General features: G+C 40.3%; 1 protein-coding gene across 5 annotated transcripts in view; it reads left to right on the top strand.

Annotated features, from left to right (window-relative positions):
- Window positions 1–17714, top strand: part of BICD1 (BICD cargo adaptor 1) — a 187547-nt gene that overhangs the window by 87131 nt on the left and 82702 nt on the right. For all 5 annotated transcript variants that reach the window (XM_037389587.1, XM_037389590.1, XM_037389589.1 and 2 more), the window contains one exon: window positions 6666–6878. In XM_037389587.1, the coding sequence (XP_037245484.1) occupies window positions 6666–6878 (213 nt within the window). The remainder of the gene's footprint in view (window positions 1–6665; window positions 6879–17714) is intronic.

Raw genomic sequence — 17714 nt, 5'->3', positions numbered from 1 at the left:
AATGTGAAGTTGAGGAACAATTTATTTAAGGCCATATCAAGTGTTGGTAGCAAAGCATGAATTGAAAACAACTGTTCTTTAAAGTTCAACTTCCATCATTTAAGAAAAAAAAAGGAAACCCGTTTGTCAGCTTGCTTCAAACAGCGTTCAAAACATTAAAGAGTTTTTTTTCTCCAGGATGGGGCATATGAAGTAAAACGCATGTTGTTACATTAAAAAAAGAAAAAAAACCCCAAAGACACACAAACACAAAATCCTATTCATGTTGTGTGGCATGGAGCATAAAACTGATCATCTTGAGTCTGGAAATTATGAAATGACCAGTGTTTAGACAGTTGCTTGGGTACAGCAGAATTTTGATCCGTTATCTCATATACCTTTTGACTGGGGAACTGGTTAAGTCTAGGAACCTTGTTTGCTGTCTGAGCTGAAAAAGGAATTGGTGATGGGACTGAGCATCTTTTATCATTTGCCTCTCTGTAGGAGAGTTCAGCATCCTACTTTCACAAACACAGGAGGACTCAGACAAATGGGACATTTCTGTAGCTGTAAAACACAAGCTGTTTTCAGCTACCCTGTCAACCCAGAAGTTCATGGTCTTGTTTTCTTGCTGGTGTGCCCATGCTGATTCAGGCTGTGTTCTTAATCTGGTTTTGAGTTTTCAGTCTGCTTCCCTGTACGGACTGTCCTTCTTGCATGCACTATCCACATGTTACCTATTAATTTTTTTTCTTCTGTCATCATTAAGCATGCATTTGTCTGTATTTTGGTTGCAATGTGCCTATTATTCACATTTGAAGACTTCAATCACTTCAGTACTGGGTTCCAAAAGGAAATCTATTGACGTCTCTCTGCTGTCTTTAATGAACATCAGGAGATCATGTCAACTACATAAAGATTTAGTCTAAATTATAAATTAATTTTAGAGGCATAAAACTTTCCCACTTTGTAAAAAAACAGATATAATTGGACCCTACCAGTCACTTCTGCAAGGGTGTTTTGTTTGCTGTTGCACTGCAGCGCTGCCAGGAAACACCAGTTGAGTTTAGGCTTGGTGGTACCTCCTGTGTGCTTCAAGAATAAAATACAGTCTTTGTCCAAGACCCTGGACAATCTGTGTGCTCCAAGTTTGAGGGAGCAGGGAATGGCAAACAGCCAAGTGATGAGAACCAAACCCTGGATCTGTAAGGAAGGCCATGGAGAGAGAGACTCGGAGTTAGGCTGAATGCTGGCTTGGATTTACTAGCAAAGAAAATGCTATGTGCAGGTTGATTTCAAAAGCATTCAGGTAAGCAGGGTGTGAAAGACTGGAGGCAAGCTAAGCAAACAATGTGTCTAATTGGAGCCACATCACATTGTAGGGGAAGGGGAGAGTTTTGTACCAGCTGGTGTTGAGGGAAGGGCTAGGGCCCGCTCAACTGCTCAGGCTTGCCTACAGGGGATTTATTCACAGACCTGTGCCTGCCACTGATTCCTCCTTAGCAGAAAAATGTCAGAGAATCCTGAGCCTTGGTTAATGAATCGTGAAAGGGGGGGGGGAGGGGGGGCGGAAATTAAAGTAGTAAGCTTTAAAAAAAACAAACCCCCACCTCTTATCTGAGAGAGACAGATCTGCAAGTGGCTGAGGGAATACTTGGTGATCAGTGGGCATTCAAGCTATGCCACAAAATAAAATCTGTCCCTGGCATTAACTCCAGTTATGCATCTCTAGCACAGATTTTTGTCTCTGGTGCCATACTGACAATTGCCTGGGAAATATACTACCCTCTTGGATAATCCCAAACTGGTTTCCCTGATTTTGTAGGTATGTGGAGGTAACTAATACATAATACATTTTGCTTTGCAGCAAGTTAGCAGCTGCAATAGATAATAATTTCAACAGGTTCAGTGCTGTTGCATTATGCATCGGAAAAACTACATTAAGTGTCAAAGCCATAAAGGTAGGCTGCCTGCTCATCCTGATAGCAGTCAGGTAATTTTTTATTGCCTATTAATCATCACAGACTAGAAGACTGGATTTCTATGTTAATGCTGGAGAATTCCTGCCCCAGGAGGTGGTATAGTAACAATAAGACTCAAACATAGAAATAGTATCCTTCATCACCTACTTGTGTTTTCAGTTGTTCTTTTGCATATGTGCCGCTTTCTACACCTAAATCAGACATTTAGCTTCTCTTTTTCCCTTTTTTCTTTTAAGTGCTAAATACAATTTTAATTTTACAGACATCATTTCATGTTACTTGCACATTAGCTTGCTATTGCTGTTTATATATATTTGTCATATAAATATTCTTGCATATGTTGCTTGGAACAGTCATGTTTATCTATTGCTTTTTTACAAATCCGTGCCTCTTGTATTAACTGCATTATTTCTTTCATACTGGTTTGCTTCTGACACTGGAATTTCTATCTGGGGTTCTTTGAGTGGCAAATGGCCTTTTCCTCAAAAGTTATGCCTTTCTCCATAATCAGACTGACCTCGTGTGCCCACTGTTGCCATCCTTTATCATGTGCTCAAACAGGTACTCATCATTATTTTATCATTCTCAAAGTCTGAATTCTAAGACACACTTAAAACGTCTTGGTACTGTTATACAATTCTCAGGTCTTAGAATATATACAACATATAATGGCATCTTGTTGCTCAGCCTTTATGACAAATTTACAAAAGAAGAATCTCCTAACTCAGTCAAGAGCATCCTTTCAAGCAAAGTCTTGAGAGAAGTGATGGGACTAGGATACAGTGAAATTCAGACTGGTCGCGGTTAGGACAGTCTTCGTCAAAACAGTAAATGTATCTCAGTCTTTGTAGCTGATGTAAGATATTGTGCATAGCCTAGGAGGGTTTTTTTTCAAGGCAGTAGAAGCCATAAAGGGCTATATAGCCCCCTCTGAGTCCCAACTTGAACTGGGAAGATGATGTGCTTTGTCAGAAAAGTTCTTCAGTGTGATTGCTGAAACTAAGAGCTGCCAAGGGACCAGCAGTGATTTCTAGGTTTTTATAATGAGTAGCCATACCAAGCAAGGCAGCACCATACTGAAAAGAAATGTGGTAACTAATACATCTGCAAGACATGCTACGGCACCCATCCAAAATACTATCATAGAAGCAACACAAGTGAATGAATTGGCTGCTCTTCTTGCAGTTACAGCCACAGTGCTTTGCTTCTGCAGTTACTTCTTCATGGCTAGGTCAGAGAACTCCATAGCATGTGTTGAGGTTCTTGTCCTAATCTAGTTGAAAAGATGGAATAGCATGGGAGAAGCCTAGCTCTGCTTTTGCCATCCTGGCATCACCTGTGGTTTGGGGAGAAGCTGGTTTGGTACTAATACAGGTGACGGTACTTCTAAGCAGCAACAGCATCTGTCCAGGAGCCAAACTATGTATCTCCAGTATAAGTATCTGACCACAATATCAGTACCCTCTTCAATGGTGAACACAGAACATCTGCTCTGCATTTGCATGGTACTTCTTCCTCTCCCTTGGTGTCACACAGTGTCAAAGGAAAGCTATTTGCCCCATCAGACTTCCACAGCAGGCTGGTATTTTCCCATCTACAATACCCTAAGATATGTTCAGCAGACCAGTTTGTATCCAACATTTGACCCAAATGCAAGTGAACTTTCTTTGGTTTGTGATCCAGGTTGCCGCCTTCTCATGTTTTGAGCTTCATCTGCTTTTTCCTTGCATACCCAATGCCAACTGCATCCAGGTCTCACATGGGAATGCCTCTGTGCCAAATGCTCCTCCAGTTTGTATCTCATCCGTTGCTGGCTTTCACTATTAAGGATTTCTCAGCTCCTGGGGACCTTTTGACTCTTTACTGTCCAACACGTTCAGGAGGTAATTGTGAAGGTTGAAGTGGGCTGTTCCAGCTCTCCCAGGCTGCAGCCCATTCATGCTGTTGGCTGAGCGTGGTGTTTGTGTGAAGCAGTGGCGTGAGGCATATTGTCACGTCCAGGCCTGGAATCCAGTAAAGGCTGGAAGATAATGGTTTCACCTGTTACAGTTAGTTGACCTGGAAAGTTTTTCAGGGTCTAACTTTTGCTACTGTAGGGATTGCTTCAGTGAAATCAGTGAGCACAGTTAATGGAAAAAATAATATATCATGGTAAGGTTATAAGGTTTTATAAATAAGTAAACATATTAAGCAAATTATTAAAACATAATATTAAAATAGAACAAATATTTGGCTACCAGCTGAAAAATATTAATATATAGCTTAATTTAAAAGTGATTCATCTCATAGAAGGCCTTAAGTGAGTGTGTTTTGAAGGTTTAAGCTTTTTGGTGTTCTATACAGACCATGAAATATAGGACTTTTGGGCTTGCTTTTTAATTAAAAGATTTCTTGTGTTCCTCTCCTTATTTCATGGATCTGCATAATTTCCATCAATATAGAAAGAGAACTATGCTTCCTTTCTTTTCTTCCTTTGATTTTTAATGTATTGATAGTAGTTTAAGAAAGAAATTGAATAAGGTTTGAATTGAATGCAATAACGTTCAAATTTGGTTTCATAGGAAAAAACGTTTAAATTATTTTCTCTGACGTTTTCTGTAGTTATAGTTACAGGGAAATGTTAAGTATACAGTAACTTTCTGTTATACTATGTACCCTCCCCAAATTTTATGTTCATGGCTGTTCTCAAACATCACGCATGCCAAAATGCACCTTCAAAGTACATGTGAGAAAAATACATTATGCACCTGGAAGGGCACTGACACTGTGTGCAGGTATTTACCCATAGCACTTGAACTATTGCTCTCTAGCAGAGAGCGCTCCAGCTCCCATGTCTTCATGAGCTTCTTCGGCCCTGTCAGTCTGACCTGCTGTTCCATTGTGTTCTGATTTCCCCCCCCCCCCGGATATGCAGTGTTTACATTTGTCTTGTAGGGTCTTTAATAGACTGGCAGTTTTTGCTCAGTCTCAATTTAGGAAGAGTGAGCCATTGGATATAAGTATGGAGAGTAAAATAGTATTTATTAGCAGTGTTCCTGAAACAGTTGTCTTAGATTGATAGATATAGTGACTGAATCGGTGCTTAACAGTTTCATTACATTGAATTTCTTGTTATTTGGAAAATCCTATTTGGCAAGTTGCTGATGCTTGCTATTTCAGTAACTTGAGATCTTTTAAGAAGACAGCTGGGTTAATACATTATTGAATATTTTTAGAATCCTTTAATGCTGAGTTCACAGGATTCTCTAAGTGAAGTAGACTTAAAAGCTAAAAAGTTTTTGAACAGGGTTTTGCTTTGAAGTTTCTAAGGGACTGCTTCAGTTCTAATGCCAGAAAAACTTCGAATGTGTTCTGAAAGGCTATAAATAGTGGCAGTAAAACAATGGATTTCGTTTGGCAAGCTCTTACCGATGAGAAGGCAAAGTAGGCCTCTGCTTACAGTGGGTACAAATGTATACTCTACTTTGGTTTCACAGAACTGCGCAGAGATTAGGCTTTTGAGGAGGATAACCCACTGAAAGAACATATATTACCACAACTTACATCTTTCTCTCCTATGTTGGGGGGGGAAAAAATTAAAAATCATGGTCTCTCAAACACTTTCTTTGAATTAAGATATATGAGAGAGCTTTTGCCTGTGTTAGGCTAAATATTCTTAACATTAAAGGCCTTCTTTTGGCTTTTTTCCAGAATTAGAACATGTCATTTTCAACCAAATGTCTGGTTTTAAAGGGAATAATAATAATAATACTAAAAAAAAACCCACCAAAAAAGCAAAACAAGCTTTGCTTTTATCTTACTTTGTATATTTTATTACTCTTCTTATTTATGTGTTATTTTGTGTTACTATTTTTAGGTAATTAAATTATTGCAGGCTTTTCTCTGTCTTTCACAGCTAAATGATGCCTTCTTTACTTCTACTGTCATGCCTTGTACTTTGCTTTCTTCCAGGTTGCTTCACAGCTGTCCAAAATAACACCAGAAATTGCCACTGAGAAATACTGCCTTACTAAACTGACCACTCCAAGCTAGTAACAAGAGGAAGAGAATCACTGGAAATTTGCCTATATATTTAGAAACTTATTGAATTACATAAATACTGTTTCTTTTCAGCAGAAGCAGAAAACACTGAGTACAAACGAAATGAAGGGGCTGTCAAACTCTGTTTAGCTTACCAGCACTGTAGGTGGTCACTGCTTGTACTTGGCTCATTTATCTTTTTCTCAAGTTATGGGAGCTTTTTTCCATACCATAACATCAGCTCCTGTAATAAAAGATTGTTGCAAATAGAAGGCAATTTGGAATGATTTGTCAGCTATTTATGCTCTTTAAAACAAAACAAACCACACGTTTATTTTGTAGAACTAAAGAAGAAAGGAATTGACGATTTATCAACCGGCCTCCTGCAGGAGAGTTAAATACTGGTGCTAATTAATGGCTAGTTAGCAGAACACCATCTTGATCTCAGTGGAGGTCGCCTGGATAGGGGCCATAAATCCATACTGCAAATGAGAACAGCTTCAAGATGCTTCATTTCAGCTAAATGAGATGGTGGCCCTCAGCTGTTAAGGCAGTATTTATTGGGTCAAAATTTGGGACTCACAGATCTATTTCATTCCCGCTGGCTATGCAGCTGCTCATTATTGTTGATAATTTTTCTAGGGCTTCAGTAGTTTTATACTGTGCACTGTTTTCCTCTTGCAGGCATTTGGACAATCCTTCTCGATTCACCGCAAAGTGGCTGAAGATGGTGAAACACGTGAAGAGACCCTCCTGCAGGAATCTGCATCAAAAGAAGCTTATTACCTTGGGAAGATTTTGGAGATGCAGAATGAGCTGAAGCAGAGCCGAGCGGTGGTCACCAATGTTCAGGCAGAGAATGAGAGACTCACGGCTATTGTTCAAGACTTGAAAGAGGTAAATGGGGGTGTGCTGGGAGCAAAGGGCTGAATTTTCTTGGAGTATCATGGATGGCATGGTTCTGAGTCATGAAAATACTACAAGAAGTAAAAATGCTCACCTACCAGTCTGTGATCATCCGAGAATCCACCTGACCTGAAAGGGCTGCAATTTAGAAAGGAAAAAAATATAACTTTAAAGATTATTGTTGAACAACAATAAAACCCCCTACAAATATAATAAGACCTAATTCAGGAAGCTATAATTTCTGAAGCACTCAGCATTTTGCATTGTATTTTATAACACCTATGTATAAGTGGATTTTACATAAGCACATTTTCTGCACACTTCAGATATTCATGCAACTCTTCTCTTTCTCAACATTCACATGATTTCTCAGGTATTCTGGATTAGCAAGAATTTGATGAAGCTTTCACCAGTTTTCTTCTACTCTAAAGCAAAATTCATACGCATGCTCGTATTTAGAAAATGGGCCATAGTAAAGAAGCCAAATGTAGTTGCTGGAAATACGGGACACAGTGGTTATTGATTAATTTAAGTGGAGAATTTAGTAATATTTAAGAACTTGTCTTTTTTTCCCATGAAATCTGGAGTTTTAGACAGAAGGTTTTTTACTATTGTTTCTATATCCCAATTAGTTGACAACTGATATAATTTTTCTAGTTTATTCTTTCTATATTGTTGGTTAGTTTGCACAAGTGATGTAGCAAGGCTCAACACAAGACCATACATAAAAGGAAGGTGACACTTCCCTTCAGCTTTGCTAGCAAATTTTTTCTTGCTCGCTTTCTTAGACTCTTAGACACAAACACCTTAGACTCCTGAAGATGTGTGTGTCCCACCACACTGGCCAGCATTAATTACAGTGAAATGGAGGGTAAGGAATACCGACTATCAAGTTCTCATCACCTGTCCTGGGTTTCTCATAGATTTGTGACTGTGTGTTCATTTCAGACGTGCCTTTTTTGTCCCTAAGGAGATGATGGTTATCAAAAACTTCTGTCTTTTCTGCTCATCCTGCTCCTGTGTGTCCCTGTGTGACACTGCTGATCTATTCATTGCTCTCTAGTATCCTTCCCTGGGTGCTGGCTGTTTTTGCAGTCTGGGAGTCTGAGAAGTTGCACATGGGTCTACTATGATCTTGATGGCCTGTTCATCGAGGTGCCTTCAATGCACATTTGTCTTTTATCCTTCTGCTATTTCTTCTAGTGCTTTCACACATACATTCATACCTTGTTCATACCAGTCTTCTCCTACAAATTTCCATGGATTCAGTTTTCTAAGCAGAGCAACTATATTCAGTAAGGCAGCGCTTGGAAATAACCCGTCTTCCCTCCTTCCCTACTGTCCAGCTGTGGGAAGAGGTGATCTTGGAAAGTGATTCTTTTGCGTGACTTTAGCAAATTAACAAAGAATATTATGTTTTCTGCAGCTGAGTGGAATGGCATCCTTTTAACCTACAGAAACCCCTGGGGACATGGTCTCCCTGGAACTGGGCCTTTACTCCCATTGAACATTCTTATTTAATGGTTGCACTGGACTTGCCCATAATACAAATCAGGTTGCAGTAAGAAGTAAATTGATGCTATTTACTCACAAGTTCCAATTCAGATATGTGATTATAACTGCTGTTGTGATGGTTAAAAAAAAAAAAAAAAAGACCCCCAAACTCCCAAGTTTATATATATTCATCCTAAAATCTTTCTTTTAAAATCTTTGGTTAAAGCCTGCAGGTCCTGATGACCTGGGGTTCAGTCACAAATGAACAACCAGGTTAGAAAATACACGTTTTTGTCTTGGTACTAGATTCTTTCCTCTGGGGTCTCCTTGGGATTCCTTCAAATGCAAATCTCCCTTCCACTGTCTGTCATGATTATTGATCTGTAAGTTATTCAGGAGGCAGTTTCAGTACCTGTCCTCCCTACAATATTGATTGTCCTCATTTCTTTGAAGATAATAGTAACCCCTAGTGTAAGACCAGCTGCAATTATTTCCTATTGTAATACTAAATAGAAACAAGCCCTAGTAGTTAAAAGTGCAATGAAAGGATTTTACTTCAATAAAAATAAGGCTAGTAAACTGATTGTTATTATTAAGATGATGGTGGACCCTGGGTATAAAGTCCATGGCTATGTTGAACTTTTATTTTGTGGAACTACTATTTAAACATAAATGGGATTAGTGCAGGCAGTTCATTACCAAGCTTACACCACACACTATTATGATTAATTACCTGAGTATAATAAGAGGTAGAGGTAATTGACACCTACCTCGGGCTCTTGCGTATCTTGTCACACTGAATTACACTGATTTTTCACCTTGAGCTCAAAAAGTCTGACCCTTGTACCCAGCTCAGTATACCTTGGTCCAAACACACAAATCCCATGGCTGCCATGTCCAAGTGCCTGCAGAAGTGAGATGTCCTTCTACTGTAAGTGTTTATGAACTTTGCTTGGTTCTGGGTGCTACTAATAGGAAAATGCAGGCATAGCTTACTGTGAATCTTGACAATCATTAAGGTGGGGGGAAAAATGAAATGTCTGGTACATTTTGGGGTAAAGACAATTGTTAGAAGCTGCCACAGGTAGATCTCACTGAAAAATACAGTGAGAATGTAATTTGTCTCTTTAAGCAGTATATTTGAAAATCTAGTTAGAGAAAAAAGGAAGAAACAAGGATGGTTTTCATGTGAGCAACTGTACAGAGTGACGTAGATTCTGAATGTAAGTTACCTGGCTGTATCTTGTCTCTTCCCCTCCCTGCCCACCCCCTCCCACTCCTGCAAGATAATATGCTTTACTGTTGTTTTTTAAACATAACTAAGACATCTTATGAACTAAGTAAAAAAAAAAAATAATCACTCCTTTCACCTTTAGACTTAATATAAAACTGCAGTATGGTTCTGGAAATAGCATTTTTGCATAGGTGAAAGAAATGTATGGTACTTTATCCAGACACACAGTCCCTTATGATACTGAAGACTGATAGCTAAGGTTTCACAAAGTGACCCCTGTTGGTACTATAACCCTAAATAACACAGCTGGTGCTTCTCCATTCTCTAGTCTATAATGGGAGCTCTCTTCCAAATACATTTTGCTTTCTGAATTTGCACAGAAATCCATAGTCATATGAATGTGTATGAGCATTTTGTGAACCATCAGAATACATGCGCATGAATACTGATGACTTTTAGGGATCTCAGGTATTCTATAGCCCCAAAGTTTAAAAATTCATGCCTTTTTGCAAGTACCTGTCATACAGTCACAGCTGATATCTGCAGGGCAGGTTGAATTGGATCCCTCTTGCTATAAAAGGCTCAGGTCTCTGGAGATTATGCCTCAGTCTAGGAAAGCAAACAAAGAGATTTCAGTGCTCATCACTAGAAAAAGACATGTTTTTGAAGAACTTGAGTATTTGTTTCACCCTGATGCTGAAGGATGAACCAGGAATATCTGTACACAGATGGCCACCTGGATTCATGTTAAAATAATCAAAAGAGTAAAACATCAGCAGCATTATTTTTGATGTAATAAAAATCCCTAGAGTTTTGGATAGGGATGTTATTAACTATCACTAACTAAATAAAATACACATTTTTGGAAAGTAGGAAGCTCTTTTTTTATTCTTTTCTCCCACCTCATACAGGGATATAGAAGGTTATTTGGTGATTTTTAAAACTGCTGTAATCTGAACGAAAAATACACTGGTCTTAAAACTGAGGCCACAGATATCTTTTTTTTAGCAGTCAGAGACCAGATTTACAAAATCTGTATGTTATGCAGCACACATTTTGTGGTATATGGCCTCTCTGTGTGGAGAGATCAGTATGGTTACTAGCTCATTTAACTTTTTCCAACCACGTATGAATTGCCTGCCTTTGTTATAAATGCTAAAGAAATACTCTTTCTAAAACATATTTAAAAAATACAATCTTCCATAATATTCTAATTCTCTGGTGTTTGTTTTTTTCACTGTTTACTTACAACTGGCAGATGGGTGACTGGTTGTTCCGTTTGTGCCACTGAAAAGTCTTTTCTTATGGTAACTGTAAGCACTTTATAGATGGATAAAGAACATGAAATCACTGGCTTGAGAGGTTGACAACTGACAGAAGTGGTTAAGCAAGCACAGATGACCCAGCTCAGAAGCTGGAGCAGAAAGTTCTTGTGATGAGATCGTACCCCTCCTTCAGGAGGAGGCTGGATGTCTTGGGGCTGGGCATCTGACTCAAAACAGATGGCAGCTGGAGGGGAAAGAACATGAAGCAAAGAAGGGAAGCAGGTGAAACTGTAGAAAATGGAGATGAAAGATGAAAGTACAGTTTGAGTTTTGTAGGTGTTATGAGATTAGGATTAGTTGTGTGAGGTGGGTAGATGAATGCTTTTGTATCTGAAGAGGCTGGCAGGTTATGGGTGAGCTCTTTATTCCAAACAAGACTAGTGAAAAGGAGAAAGAATGACTTAAGTCAGGATGCAAAGGGTTAAAACCTATGCTAGCCAATGCTACTAAATGTCACTGCAGCAGCTGCTGGGATTGCAGAATGAAATCGGCACCTGCGTACCTGCAGTCTGGGAGATAACAGATGAACAGGGAGGTTTATATGATGGGATTGTTAATGGGCCATGGCAACAGCATGCACCTGGGCTTCTGGAGGGCAAAAGCAGGGATGAGGGCAGAAAAAATACAGGTTGGTGAGGCATTATGTGCTGAAACCAAGGGAAAAAAATATAATCTGAGTTGAAGTTGTGCAGCCCTGCTGCCCTTGAAATCAATAGCTAAATTTTTATTCATTTCAGCAGTACAAAGATCTTGTACTTTGCACTAATCAGGAAATATATGGGTGTGATAGCTTGGACGTTTTTTGAGGGGAACATATGTATGATGCAAAGTGTGAGCACTTGTGCTGGGTAAATAATTAGAAGTTTTTTTGCTAGCTATGGCCATTTCAGAAATGTAACCTCATGCGAAGTGGCCACATCTGCATTCTGAAAATACATGAGAAATGGGAAAAATTTACAGGCATTGTGTTCAAGTTGACTTTTATCTAAAAAAAGAATATTAAGAACTGGTATTTCTATACTAAATATACCTTCAAAAAATTCTTATGGCTGTTTCCTATTTAAAAATCATAATTATTCAATGTGAAGATTTAGGATAAGGGTAAATCCTAAAATGTTTAAATTGGAACTAGTTAATGCCCTGTCATGGCTTAACCAGCACAGACGCCAGTTTCACGTTCTTGTTTTGTTGCTCTGGGGTTAGACTGTGACAGGATTTGGGTACATAGTGCTTCATGTTTAATGTAGCATGTAGTTAGGTCTAAACCTGAGATCCTTAATACATTCAGTTGTCACCTACTCCTGGGAGCTCCTACAGCTGTTATATGCCTAAGTTAGCACCTGTAAAACTTTCTGCCCGTGTAAAAATGTCTGTTTACAGACACATTCTGGAACACCTCTGGCTTGGGCTGAGGTCTCTTACTACACTGTTGCTGGATATTGAGCACTGCTGTAGGTACCAGGATCCTCCAAGGAGAGATGTTTGCCTAGCTGACCTCATCACCTAGTGATGTCCTTCCACTCTCTGGTTCTGTGATTGTAGCAAGGTTTGGGGCTCCAATTTCTTCTCTGCCTGAGGGGTCATGAATCCATTTCTCCCTCTGAAGAAAGTGCCCTAGCAGTCAGTTGGCAGTCACTTCATCCCTTCAGATGAAGCTGCTCACTTTGAGGGATAGGTAGAATTTTGTGGGTCAGGAAGAGCGAGAGTGAGCATGCTTGTAAGAATGGCTGTAGCCTAAAGGCTAAGCCACTCAGCTGGGAATAGGGAACTAGTTCTAGTCCCTCTTTCAATTAATGTTTAATAAGAAATACTTAAATATTAATTGGGGCAGAGACCAGAACCCCAGTCTCTCCTCTGTGAGGTGACAGCCCTCAGAAAAAAATGCCTCCATCCCTCAGAGAGAGCATGGTCTTTTGCCTGGATCTCTCATGGCTAGTGGCTAGGCTACTGAGCTCTTTGGGGAGGCAGCTCCAGGTTACCAAATGAGGAAGCAGTTTTCTCCAACTCTGTGTTGAAGAAACATGGAAAAGGTAAGTCTGGGAGAAGAATCACTGCTACGAACCGTGTACTGCAGGAAGCACCTTTTAGTGGCCTGGGCACAGTGACAAAGTTCTCTTGGAGAGTAGTGGACCCTCTTCAGTGTTACTAACTTGCTTTCCCTCGTAGTTGTCTAATTTCCTTCATGCATAGAATAGGGAACCTGTGATTGTGCTTTGACAATTATCCTAGACAGTGAAGTGATTTAAGCAACTGCAGTATTGACTGCAACAAAGCGTGCAGCATCCTTCCATGATCTTGCCTGTTCCCTCGTGGTGGTGTTCTGTGCTTTCCACTGGCTGCATCAACAGACGTCCCACTCAATCTACTGAAGAATAAAAGTTTATTTGGGCATTTATGCTAATTAAATAAAGCCTGCATTATAAATGTATTTATCTTCTCACTAATATTATGCTGGTACTTGCACCAATGGCTTCATTTCTAGAGGGAAAATGAGTAAGGAGATATGGTGAAGTATTCAGAGCAGCCATTGGTAATACTGATTTCATCTTACTGTACCTTCCTGCAAGCGCTGCTTTTTGAAAAGAAGCTGTAGGGAAATGATGCCACAGCAGCCCAGTGAGATGACTGTGGGGGTCAGAGCTGCCTTAGAAACAAAGGCATGATAGAGAGAGAGCAGAACTGTTCCTCCTGTCAGGAGGGTTCTCTCATCACAATTTATAGCAGTATTAGCATCGTCAGTCTAACTGTCTATATTTACATTCCTTTGTTTTAGAAATTTCCTTCAACTGGCTAGAACCGGCTCTAAATTAGGCTTAGAATATAAATTTGTTACTTTGCCCACTGGGAGGTATTTTTCTTCTCTCCCTCCTGTTTTTAGAAAAGCTTGCCGAAGGGAGGTTTTCCAGCTTCCTGGTTGTCTAGCCACCCTCTCAAATTTTTTTCCCCTATTTTGCTGGTAGTGCTAATGGGTGGGGGTTTTTTGTCTTGAGAGGCTGAAAAGTTTGCTAGAAATGTATTGCTTCCTTTTGCTTTCAGGAAAGGTTTTCAGATTGACCCTAATCCTAATTATCATATAATAGCATAATGTTCTGTAACATGGGAAACTTGTTAGATGTTGCTGATCTGCTTCAAGCCAAACTCCCGTATATACTTGTGTCTTACCTGGACCTCTTTAAAAGCAGGTTAACGGTTAACAGTGTTTTTCCTGGGAAGCTGCTCACTTGTCTGTGTTCTATCTAGACTGGAGAGAGCTGCAGGACCTCTGGGGACTTTAGGCTGAACAGGGTGGAGAGTGACCCTGTCCCTGCTCTGAATTACTGTCCTCTTCACACAGGCTCTGGAAAATCAACAGTGTGTGTTTATAAGTGAAGGCCACTGGATTGACTGCAAGTGGTGCCCTTCACTATCACTGCAAAGCTGCTCCTTTAACCCTTGTTCTGTTTTTGATTCCTGACACTTACACAGTTTCCATCCATACTGTGTTCATAGTAATGTGACTATTTCTTTTACAAGTGCTTACAACTGCTCACTTCAGACTGATGTGAAGCAAGGTGTAGTTCCTATAAAAGAGATCTGTCATGATAAAAGTCTAATGAGTGGCTGGGGGCAGGGGGGGAAGCCCTCCCATTGAGTCACGAGGTTCAGAAAGGATCCCCTTGCTTCCTAAACTTCTCAGAGAGAAGTCTAGGTGTGCCTAGTTCCAGTTCTAGTCTCAGGCTTGGTCAATGGTTTTAACTCTAAAGGATTGATTATATGTACAGCCACTCATCAGAGTCAATGTTTGCCTGTCAGAGCCCAGTTTAAGGACTTTCACTGAAACAATTTCACAAAGTTGAAAAAAATAGATGATTTATTAAGGCAATGGATATAACAAGTTCGGAATTGCTGTTGATAAATGGACTTACTGGAAAAATCGAGCTTGAGTTAAGGGTTCAGCGCTTTTGTTAACAAGACTATCCTGGGTAACATCCAGTGTAGCCAGAGACACAAGTCTTACCGAAGAGGCATCCCTGCTTGAGGAGGAGAGAGGTACAGGCTTGTTAACCCATCCAGCAGTTAGAGTTCTCATTGTAAAAAAAATAATGATAATAATAAAAAATATCTAAAATGTTGGATTTTATACTCATGGTGAGGTGGGACTAAGTCAATTATTGTGTGCTGATTGGCCCTTAACAAGGTATTAGTTCTGGAAGGTCAGCTGGGCCCTGCTACAGAATTTGCTACAGCCAGATTTATGATACAGATTCATGGTTAGGGTCATGTGGGGACCTTCCTGACCTTCACTGAAGCAACACCAGGCCACGAGCCCCTGCCTCCCCCGGGGCACCACTCAGTCTGTCTGCTTGTTAGATCACATCCATTATCTGTTTTATGAGATAGATGTGCTGCTCAAGTCGAGCCCCCAGATCCACTTTGAGCTGAAATACAGCCATTCATTGTTAGGTCAGGATGGGGTGGGGGGCACACACCACCGCAAGGTCCCCTGTAGAATGTCTCCTAGCAGGAGCGAAGGCAGTGGACAGATGGGTCTGGTGGCTGCGGCTGCCGTGGGCTGCAATGGGAAGAAATAGCAGCAGGCCACACTGAAGCGTAAAGCCTGGCTTTGCGGCATGAGGCAGTCTGAAAGGTACAGAATGCTGCAGGTTGTTATCAGTGGGTGTTTGCTGACACTTCCATTTCCATGTTTTTTTCCATGTTTTTGTTTCCATTACCAATTTCCATGTTTTTTTACAGTGGTTTTGTGAGGGTGTTATTTTGTAGAGTTAGATGCTGGTGCTTGTTAAATGGTTTTCTCTGCTCTGTGTATTTACTTTCCCCTGTTTGCAGAACTTTCTTTCTGAAAAGAAACAAAATGGCTTTCTTTGTCTTGGAGACAGAAAAATAAAGCAATCCTACCAAATCTCTCCTCATGCTGTGAAAGGGATAGATATACTGGTAGCCTGATATTGTCTGTCAAAGCAAGAGCTTTGTGTATGGGCAGCAAGACCTGTCCCCTGTAGACTGCTTCTGAGTACCCTTATTAACAGATAAAGATTTAATTATAAATCTGCCATTCAACTTGATCTATTACTTAGTTACCACCAAACGCTTTCTTCTGGTTCTTGTTTCATGCATTGGCCAACAAATTGTTCCCTCCTGCAAGTGAAACCAGAGGTGGCCATGGTAAGATTTACTCTTTTATTTCCTGAAGTATGGTTTATAACCCTAAATTGCTATAATTCTATAGCTGCTCATAAAATCATTGTTTTTCCAAGCTCATACTCCTCATAAGCACTAACTGGAATTGAATAGGGATGTCAAGAATGCAGGATAAATACATTTTGTTGTGGCACTTTTTCTTCAGTGTAATCTTCAGCTCCTTGTTTTGCTGTTCCTGCCCTCAAATATACCTGCAAGCTAGCCAAAGCAGCTTTGATTGGTTATGTTTCCTGTTAATGAGCCGGGGACAGTGACTTAGGATGCAAACTTGTGATCTGACACATGCATGACACAGTTTTCTTTGGCAAGGTTCAGGCGTTTAGCTCTGCTGTGAATAACGGCCAAACAATGGACAGTAGGGAGGTCAAAAAAAGGCCAGGTGGGATAATGGAGCGTAATGAAGGGACCGTTGCATACAGTGTGCCACCTTGTTAAATACTTAAATTCCCAGCTCCTTCTTTTAGAAAGGGTCCTTTGCAGGGCCTCAAATAGAACATGAAGAGGGTGCCCTTTCAGCTGCACTTTGTAATCTCTGGGCAGTAATTAATCAAATCGGATCTGGCAGTGCTTGTTCTTACATAAGATCTGTGAAATAATGACCCCTTATTTGTGCCGAGCTAGTGTTTCAAAGCCCTTTATGTACCCCTCTGTGCAAGGTATCGAGTGAGAATGTGCTGAGAGGACAGCTGTGGAGCCCAGAGGTATACCTGGGTTTAAAGAAGAGTGAGGTGAATTTCACGGAGGATGGGGCCATCAGTGCTGCTTGTACTTGAAGATCCAGACCCAGGCAGGGCCCAGCTCAGAAAGTTCCTCAGCCTCCTGATGCAGGCGGCTAGGAGGGGATGCCAGGGAAAGCATAGTCATGTTACATCCCTGTTTCTCAGGTACCATTCACCTCTGAGTGGCTGCTTGGAGGCTGGGCTAGCAGCTCTCAGAACTTGAGAAAATGTTGGGTTTGTGCAGCCTCTACTTTTTTAAAATGCATAACTTTGCTGGCATGCTTCTCTTTCTAGAAGAGGAAGCCCTTTTAAGAACTGCTTGTGCTGACTCACCCTTTTCAGTATTAATTTGCTGGTTAAGAATAACTTGGGCTTTTGTCTATTCAAGTGGTGTGGAGTAGTACAGTTTTTGGCAGTGGCAGGATTAGCTGTGTTGCCAGTTTTTAAAGAATCCTTGCAATGTGATCTGGACTCTTAGGAGCAAGAGCCCAGGAGCTGTGTTGATTTGTACCTCGTGACTTCATTCATTTGCTTGGGATTAAGTGAGGAAGGAAGAAAACCCTGGATGCCAGACTTTCTGAAGCTTAAGTCCAAAAGCTTAAGCACTCTTCCAGATAAAGACACAACAAGGAGGAGAAATTTTTTTCTGGAAGTTCTCAGTACATAAACAAATAAAGCATAAGTTTCAGTGACATGCACCACTGTTTAAGAATATTCCACAAATGAAAGTAAGTTTGTTGTCCCTGTTCCAGTTAATTCCCTCTGATTTTTTAAAATATCCTGAGCAGTCTCTAATTTCAAAAAGAAAAAAAAAAGTTACAAGTTTCTCTGAGAGACTGATGCTGTTCTTATCAGC

The sequence above is a fragment of the Falco rusticolus genome, chromosome 5 (genome assembly GCF_015220075.1).
Source record: "Falco rusticolus isolate bFalRus1 chromosome 5, bFalRus1.pri, whole genome shotgun sequence".
Classification (NCBI taxonomy): domain Eukaryota; kingdom Metazoa; phylum Chordata; class Aves; order Falconiformes; family Falconidae; genus Falco; species Falco rusticolus.
This window is presented reverse-complemented; position numbering and strand designations above follow the sequence as displayed.